General features: G+C 36.1%; 2 protein-coding genes across 2 annotated transcripts; one reads left to right on the top strand and one right to left on the bottom strand.

Moving 5' to 3' along the window:
* Positions 1-1,542: 1,542 nt before the first annotated feature.
* On the bottom strand, positions 1,543-3,849 carry rnf135 (ring finger protein 135). Its single transcript, XM_026213925.1, has 5 exons — positions 3,401-3,849; positions 3,171-3,266; positions 2,942-3,073; positions 2,666-2,780; positions 1,543-2,563 (listed from the first exon to the last, which is right to left on the bottom strand). Exons 1-5 carry the CDS (start codon positions 3,722-3,724, stop codon positions 2,034-2,036), a joined length of 1,197 nt encoding a protein of 398 aa, XP_026069710.1. The 5' UTR covers positions 3,725-3,849; the 3' UTR covers positions 1,543-2,033.
* A 277-nt stretch (positions 3,850-4,126) lies between these two features.
* Positions 4,127-7,817, top strand: LOC113050698 (transcription elongation factor, mitochondrial-like). The gene is made up of 4 exons (XM_026213926.1): positions 4,127-4,509; positions 5,149-5,618; positions 5,708-5,857; positions 6,584-7,817. The coding sequence occupies exons 1-4, from the start codon at positions 4,467-4,469 to the stop codon at positions 7,007-7,009; spliced, it is 1,089 nt and encodes a 362-aa protein (XP_026069711.1). The 5' UTR covers positions 4,127-4,466; the 3' UTR covers positions 7,010-7,817.
* Positions 7,818-9,575: the final 1,758 nt, after the last annotated feature.

Here is a 9,575-nt window from a genome sequence, read left to right as displayed (position 1 = left end):
ATATAATCAGTTACATTACTTTTTTTAAGAAATTGAGCTAGTGACCTTCCCCAAACTGTGCGTAAAATAATCCCATCAGGGTCCCACCTACAGCTAAATGTTAAAACAAATTTAAGGCCCTTGTTGACAGTTTGTGAGGGGTGTCTGTGAAAGCTGCATGGGTGGATGAGAGTGTTTGAAAGAAAAAATGTTTTAGCTTAAATATGTGATTTTACTACAAACCATAAATATTCAAACAAAGAAACATAACACTGTTTTTTATTTATTTATTTTTAATTTCCAACAATATACAGACTGTATCTGCAGAAGCAAATCTGTACTGATCCTGCAAAATGAATAACTCTAGATAAGTGAAAAAATACTACATATTACAAACACAATCAGTAATGGAACATCTCGCTCTTCAAATGCAAAAAATAAAACACTGTATTATTTCTAGGTGGCTAATATATTGAATATTACTGGTGGATATAATATCGATTAAGTACATTAAATATTACAAGATCAGAACTCTGAATTTTGTTCAGTAGCGTTAAATTTAATCTTAAATCGTTCAGGTAAAATAAAATATTGTATTTTCAGCAGCAAATTTATTTTTGGTCCACACACGCGATCACATTCCGAAATCAGAATGCAGTCAGAGATAAACTATGCAATTAATTCACCTCCCGAGTTCATATAACAAGAACTGTCGTGTTATGGTGAAAGCCGCGGCTTCAATTGGATATATTGTGTTAATTTAAGTGTCAGCAACAATGCACACCTTAAACATTTTTTATATATATTAAAATAAATGATGAACTATTAGGTAAAAACAAGGCCCGTTTATCACTTTTCAGGCAAATTCCTGTGAAAGTTTTTATTTTTCAGGTTGCCTTACGAAACGATTACCCATGGTTTTTAAAATAACACCACAAATCATCGTTCTTGTAGACATGGTAACTTCAAATTAACCATGGTTTTGTTACTTCAAATAATAATTTACAAAGAAGTATTAATATACTGTAATATTTTTTGTTGTTGGTGGTGGTGTTGTTGCTATAAAAACAGACCTCAATGGCCTTTAAAATGACTTAAAATGCATTATATAAAAATACAATGATACAATAATGATTGGTATAACATTGTTAAAATACATAATGTAGGTAAATACAAAATAAACAATTTCTGTACATGTTATTACAAATACCTGCAAAGGGAGCAAAATGCCATGTAATTGCTGCTGTTAAACTTACAGGACAATCAAATCCTTGTTTAGGCTACTGACCAAACATTTAATTCAAATATTCACTTAATCTTTCATTTTTGGACACCTTTTTGTTATAGATGACACAGCCTTTATAATTTATTCAACAAAAAACATGCATATCACAACCCTTATCATAGTAAAACTGCTTAACTTTCTTTTGCATGATTTCTGAATGCTTGAGACTACAAAATAAATTAGAGTCATAATAAAGTTATTGCCATAGGTAAATGTCGAGAGCTACAATTGCAATTTGTAAATAATAAAATTTATTCATTTACTTTTTTATTTGATTAAAGTTCTATTTTCACCCCTATAGTTGTTTTTTTTTTCCATCATCAAATTTGAGGAAGGGGGCACAACAATACAATCCTGCTTAGGGCACCCATTTGGACTTATTAAGATTACAGTATGTTACAGCAGTCATTTATACATGTAAATTTTAACTTTTATCTAAAGTGCCCAAAATACAATGAAGAAGAAGAAAGCATCATAAAGGAGCCAAAAATATTAGCAGTATTGCAATCTAAAATTGTAGAATTAACCAGGATAGTATAAAAGGGACATTCTTCAGTCCTATAATAATATGGATGTGTGGCTAAATGGTTAAAAGCCAGAAAGCCAAATTAGACATGTATGTTATAAAAAAAAAAAAAAAAAAACAGAAAATTCAAGATTCATATAGTATAGATTTATATAGTACTAGTAATAGAATGCATATTATGTAAACAAAATAGAGTGTAAAAAGTATAAAGTGTAAATGCTACAGATCTATGTTATCCTGAACTCAATGTCTAGGAAAGGTTAAGGCATTATGTGACAGTCCATAAAGCCAGAAGACAGGTATGAAAGGGCCAGAAGAATCCACCTGGAAACTGTGTAATTCAAGCTGGCTATTGCACAGACTCTGAAAGGACAACTGTTTTTTTGGCATGTCCAGAATGACTCTGATCCCATTATGGATACTATGCTTAACAGAGGTTTTTAAATTATTGTGCCAAGCATTCAGTTGCCCACTGCTCCACTCCAAACACCAAGATGAGGGTGTTCTTCCCAACCTCTCATTACGCTTCAGACTGGGATATGCCACACCAACAGCCCATCCAGTGCTGAATGTGGTATCCACGTCCCAGTAAACCCACTCTCCTCTGAATTCCTGCTCCGCCATCCACTGACAGGCATCAAAACGCCCGTGTGAGGTTCTTGCTTGGTGCCCCGGGTGTGTTTCTACTCTGCGGCTCTCCGTGTGAAAAACCAGCCGCCTGTTTCCCAGCTGGGGAGAAAAAGTAAGGTCAACGAACTCTGCATGAAGACCAGCTGGGAGAGAAAGAAATATATTAAAGTTAACATACATAGCACCAAAGACACATTTTTAGTTCAAGCATGCATAAAAATCAATGTTAACATAAGAAACATAACCCTCAGCACTGTCTCTGTTGCGCTGCTGTGCTCCAGCACTGGGAGTGAGGTGAGCATCCTCAAACAGAGATTCTGAATTCTCTGGACCCTCTTCTACAAACTCCTGTGAACTCTCCTGAGAAAGATCATGTTTTCTACAATCAGCTCCTTTCCATGAGTAATGAATATATATGTAAATATATTTCTCAGAATTCTTCATTACTTAAATCCTTGTATCACTAGTGAAAACATATGTTGGAGGTGATTTGACACTTTGGTTCCCAAACCTCATATTACCTCTTCAGACTGAGAAGGTAAATCCCATGATGTCTGACTCAAACTTATGCCAGCATAGCAACTTGAAGCATCACTGTCTAAAGACGAACTGGAAACATCCATCGGAACAATTGAGGAATTATAAATGCCATCCTGAGTGTGGTTCAAAATGATCATTATTTCTTATGATACTTTTTTTCCACATAGTGCATGTGCAAATTTAAAAGTATTAAAAATTTAAACGTATTACCTCACAAGGCTGATTTGATTTTAGTTCAGCTGAAAGTGTTGCTTCCGTCTTTTTGATCTCAGCTTTTAACCAATCCAGACGTTTCGTTAAACTATCCTAAAGAGAGCAAGCAAATCGCAGTAAAAGTTATAAAGTTAGCAAAAGCTCAAAGCTGGCTTTTCAGTCAACTACCTTGTTCATTATTATATTGTATTATTAAGCTATTTGATAAGATAAGACCATAAACTTGCCACTCTTGTAACAGTTCTCGTAGCGTGTGGCGTTTGATCTGCTTCTGCCAGAATTTGCTCCCATTTCTCGCGACCACCAAGGTCCTGTAATTCCAGTATGTCACACAGAGTGAAATTCATCTCTAGTTTACTACTGCTCACATCTGCACGGCAATGTGGGCAATCCCTTCTTGCGCTGCTCTTTGCCCAACATGCATTAATGCACTTCTGACAATAGTTATGCCCACATACTAGTGTAACCGGCTTTGTGAAAATCTCCATACATATAGGGCATTTAAGGTTAATCGAGACGAACTTCACAATATCTTCATATAGCGACATCATGAGACGGTTTTCTTCGGAATCGAAACTGAAAGTCCCACAGACCACTTTATTTTCTTGAGCAAAGCGTCCATTCGTAGTCGGAACCAAAGTCACACAGCTGTGTTTCCTCACGAGTCGGACCTCTTAGGGCAATGGCTCTCTTAGAGCGTCTGAACCGAACTGATTCTTTTGGTGATTGATTCTGAACTGATTCTGTGCTAGTGTTTATGTGCGTGAGTAAACCAAAGGTTTGAATCAAGGGTAATCATCGCCAATGACGCCATTACTTTGAGCGCAAAAGAACCGGTGAACCATTTTCTTCAACCGTTTTATTGAATCGAACTGTCCGAAAGAAGTAACTGGTGATCCGAAAACCGATGCAACCGGTTCTTGACTCGTGGACGAGTCAATGTTTTGTTCATGATCTGGATCGGCTCGGTGTTCATTTTCAGTTCTCTCTTCACAGCAGTTCAGTCAGTGTACTGTTTGAGTAAATGAATTACTCCGGGATATTGGTTTGTTTTAACTCAGAGGGAGTGTGGTTTTTTAAAGCTCTCTAAAAGCTTTATTTCCACTGTTAAGTTTAGCGCCATATAAAAGGTTATTACGTGGGTTAGCGTCAGATGAAAATACGGAACCGGGAACCGGAAACTGTTAGCCCAGTAGAGAGTGTAGTCGGAAACACGTCACAATCCCCGCTGCTAGAGCCGGTGCATGGGGCTCAGTCATATGTAAGAAAAACACAGAACTGTGGCGATCAAACATGTGGATCGCAAAACGCCTCTTATCCTCCATATTCCTCAAAGGTAATAAATAACACTTGTAAAGATATTAGGTATGACATTTATTTTGAACATGCTTTGTCAGTCACAAGGACTAACTTAGTATCTTCCAGTATCACAGATCTTTTTTCGATCTTGGATTTTCAGGTGCCCTAATTTAAGTAAAATATTGTGCAAAAAGTTTATTATTTCAATATATGTATTTAATGTTTGTTTTTTAGAGTTTGTTTGTTGAATTACGTTTTTTTTGTTGGGACTAAGATCTAATTACTGACACTATCGAATACGAACGCACAATCTTGAACCGAATTGAGCTGAACAATGACATTATTGTCTTCTGTGGAGCTGCTTTATAGCTGAAATTTAAAATTGATTGTCATTTTATGATTGATTAATTTTGCAATAATTAATTAAATAAAATGTGACCTTGTTTGAATTATATATATATATATATATATATATATATATATATATATATGTATATATATATATGTATATATATATATGTGTATATATATATATGTGTGTGTATATATATATATATATATATATATATATATATATATATGTATATGTATGTATATGTATATGTATGTATATATGTGTGTGTGTGTGTGTGTGTGTGTGTGATTATTTTCTGATTAAATCATTGATTGGTTACAGGACATTACAGTCTGTTCGGTCGCCCCCCAAGCTCCTTGCCTCAATATGAGCTCAGATTCTTGCACTGCACCTGTTGCAGAAGCAGCAAAATAATGATCTCTGGGCTTGACATCCTGAATGCATCCGTTTCTTCTGAATTAAGCCAAGAAAATGACAAATCCCTGGACTCATGTTATACCACTGAGCAGCGTGCTGTCATCCTCCAGTGCCTCAATACAGCCACAGAGTCAGACCTGGAGCAGGTCAAACTGCTACGAGGACGGAAAGCTGTTAACATTGTCAAATACAGAACTGCACATGGACCATTCAACAGTCTTGAGAGTGTCATGAATGTGCCATTACTGAAACACAAGAGTGCTGTCATAGTCTTTGACTCCATTCTTAAACCAACTGACAAGAAGGAGAGGAAAAAGGGAAAAGTCCATCTGGCTAAATTCATAAGGCCTGAGGTTGACCGAGCTCTGTTGGAGGTGAGGCAAATCTTTCTAAACCACTCTATCTAATAGCTTTTCTGAATGAGGAGTACTTGTGCTAAGTTTTATTTATGAATTTCTTGCAGGATGCAAGCTCTATCGTGTCCATTGTTTGTGGTACTAATAAAATCGCATGGACACACATGGATCGTGCAAGAACTGTATTAGACTGGCAGCAAGCAGAGTGCAAGAGTTTTATGAAAGGAATGTACATGGCATCCGATTATTTGGAAGATGTGAGTTACTTTTAACTTTCTTCATCCTCCTTTTTTTTTTTTTGATTCAGCAGTATCAAGTTTAATATTCATATAACATTTTTTGCATATTCTTTTAAGAAAGCAAACCAGCAACACTTGTGATTTAAAGAACTTAAAGCAATGTAGCTAAAGGAAGTAGCTACAGTTCCCTTCGATTAATTACTGTGATGTACATCTAAGGGAAAGAGATGTAGTGCAGTTCTATGCATTGCTTGTTGACTGGATAGAGGCCGATCTGGATGCAAGCTTGACGTCGATAGTAAGAATGGGGAAATTAAAACATAAAATGACTGAGAGAAGTCTGATCGAATATCCAGGTTTGACATTTTGATAAAAAAATTATTAGGTAAAAAAATGTTTAAAAAGGAAACCTGCATAGTCGAATCATTCACAGTAATATAAATAACATGCTTTTAGTAAACATATTTGTTAATTTCCATTTAATGTTTACTCTAAGCATCTTTCCTCCAAAAATTTATATTCTTTAAAATAAATTTTTACTCCCACCTCGTGCTGTTCCAGATCTGTATACATTTCTTTATTCTGCAGAACAGAATAGATTTTGAAGAATGTTTTAGCTGTTTAAGCTCTCCTGCCAAGTGTTGCTGGTTTACCTTCTGTATAGAGAGGAATAACCTATTTGGATGTGAATTATAATTGATTATTATTAATAAATTAATTTATTAATATGTTTGTCAACCCCAGATCTCTACTGTTATTTCAAGCTTCCCTCCTGCCGACTTTTTTTTGGTGGAGAAACCAAGCATCTCTCCCCAGAATACTTCTCTTTATCCAGTCTTGGCCCATCTCCGGACAGTAGAGGCCATGCTATTTGCTTTACTCACTCCAGCAAGGGAACCAGGAAGCCCCCCCAAAGTCCTTAACATGATGCGAACAGCTGTCGGCCGCCATTTCAACCTAATAGTGGGAGATTGTCGTACAAGTGGAGCTGAGACCGTGAGGAAGATGATGACGGAGTCGGTGATGAAGCAAAACCCACGTGTTATTTTTCCACATGACTTGGTATTAAAGCACAGAAACTCCTTTAAGATGAGCAGTAGGAACAGAGGGGAAGAGCTATGTGATGCTCTCCTGCAAGCTGTTGTGTTTTTTGAACTCCTGCAGGAGTGAATCGCTACTGAATGACTCTCATTTGTTTGACTCTGGAGCTCCTTCTCCCTTCCACTGAGTAAAATTGTATGCTATGCTTTTCTGAAACAAAGACTACATATTAAAGTTAATTTAAGTTGCTTGAACCTGACACAGGATTTTATAATAATTTTTGTATTTATTTAAGTGTTAAACTATAACCTAGTTGGTGTTGAGGAGAAACTTTATATATTTAAAGGTTAAATATTATTAAATAAAATCTACAGTAACACACATGATTATAGCAATTTTAAAAAGGGGGGTGTTTCCTCCCAAAATGAAAATTTTGTAAACATTTACTCACCCTCAAATTGTTCTAAACCTGTATGTGTTTTACTCTTTTTCTGTTTTTTTTTTTTTTACTGTTGAATACAAAAGAAGAATGTGGGTAAGCAAACAGTTGCTGGTAGCCATTGACTTGTATATAATTGTAGTATATGTTTTGCTAGTATCATTACAAAATTACCAATTGGATGAACTATCCCTTTAAGGAGGAATTACAGTTAAAAATAATTTAATAACTGGTCCAAGACACTAAAGTAAATTCTGAGAAAGCTCTAGTATTATTTGTTCACAGATGATACTCTGATTGACATCTTGTGTCTAATACAGTGAAGTTGAGACATTTTTTAAAAGGAACTTAAGTGTCCTTTTGGAGCCACCGTATTTGCTGAAATGTATAGTGAGAATGTCAAAGCTCATTTGAGGTACTGGTTAAAATTCCCACTGCTAATTAGAAAAATATAGATTTTCTTTATTCGCCAAGAATAAATGATCTAGCAGACAAATATGTTTCTGTCACCAACTACAAACACAAGTCACACTCATGTCACAATACAGTAAACAGTTTAGAAGTCTTGGAGGACAGTCACACATCCGGGAAAATCCAAAGCCATAAATTACAGCAAGCTTCTGGGCAGGTGAAGGCTTGAGAGGGAGTGTGAATGTCTGAAAGTGAGAAAAAAAAAAAAAAAGCAAGTCTTAATCATAAAAAAATAATACATGTTTAAATCACACGACTTAAAGTGAACCAATTAAAAAATTACTGCATATAGATTTTTTTCATGAAGCATTAGAAATTTCCTTACAAAATACCTTACGGAGTGATATTCTTTATCTCGCTCAGATCAACAGATTGTGGGCAGGTAGTCCATGGAAAGTCCGATAGTGACAGAAACACCAAACCTTCCACAATGGCCAATATCTGTGATGAATTCTCAAAACACTCTGATCTGCTCCTCTCTTGGCAAGTCCAATAAGCCGTCCTTTAGTGTGGCACCCATCCAACCAAGAGGTTCTGAATTATCCAGTTCCTCTTAGAGGTGGTCTTTGTAAATAAGCATCCAGGAAAGTCGTTTTCAAAAAACTGCAATGCACACACCATGTGCTGAAAGACCAGCATGACTGATCCATCTTTTCTATGGACATCTGTTTCAGAAGCCAAATGTTTTGTTTGCTTTGAAGGCACTGAGGACTTACAAGATTGGTCCAAAGAGAAAAGTTTTTTATTTCTGCCAGTCTGGTCTAACCTTGTGTACATTTGTGGAGGTCTGTAACATCAAGCTTTTGACTGGTTTTCTCTTTCTCTGACTCTCCTTTCGTCTTTGGATTTATTGGCTGATTCAATTCAATTCAAGTTTATTTGTATAACGTTTTTTACAATACAAATCGTTACAAAGCAACTTTACAGAAAATTACGTTTCTACAATATTTAGTAGTAGCTAGTAGTTTGTGCACGTTTGACAGGATTAAAAAAAAAATAATAATAATAATACAAGACGTAGTCAGCTAGACGATTAACTATCAATATTAGTAATTAATAGTTATTATATGATGCAGTCACACATTTAGCAATAATTGTTAGTTCTGTTTGTTGATTCAAGGTTAGCATCATCTCTTCTCAGGTGTTCTGGATCCAGACTGGAGCTTGTGTAAATCCTAGTTACCCCAGGATGTAAATCCCGTGGCAAAACATAGAAACAAAATAGAGACATCATTAGCATAGCTGCTGATCCAACAAAGTAAAATTAGTAGAGCTGTAGTCAAGTCCGGCTTTGTCGAGTCCAAGTCAAGTCCAAGTCCAGGACTAGTCGAGACCGAGTCAAGACCGAGTCCAAAGAGGTTCGAGTCCAAGTCAAGTCCAAGTCAAAAAGTTTCGAGTCCAAGTCCAAGACCGAGTCCAAATGAAAGAAAAAAGGGTCTTCTTCAAGACCACATACTTAACTACTGATAATGTTTGTGATGCGAGAGAAAGCATATCTCCTATTCTAAGAAAATAATTTTACATTATTATTTGTAATGATCAAAAAGTATGTGCAAAGTAACAACTCTGTAGGACAGGGGTCTCCAAACTACATCCTGGATGGCCAATGTCCTGAAAAGTTTAGCTCCAACTGGCCTTAAAACACCTGGAAGATTAGTGTATCTAGTAAGAGCTTGATTAGGTTCAAGTGTGTATAATTAAGGTTAAAGCTAACAGGGGCGTTAAACAAGATCCCGGGCCCTATGCATAGGCAGTCCTGACGGGCCCCCATGGCCCCCACCCATG

This window comes from Carassius auratus, chromosome 31 (assembly GCF_003368295.1).
Source record: "Carassius auratus strain Wakin chromosome 31, ASM336829v1, whole genome shotgun sequence".
Lineage (NCBI taxonomy): Eukaryota > Metazoa > Chordata > Actinopteri > Cypriniformes > Cyprinidae > Carassius > Carassius auratus.
Note: the sequence above shows the minus strand (reverse complement) of the source record. Positions and strands in the feature narration are given on the sequence as shown.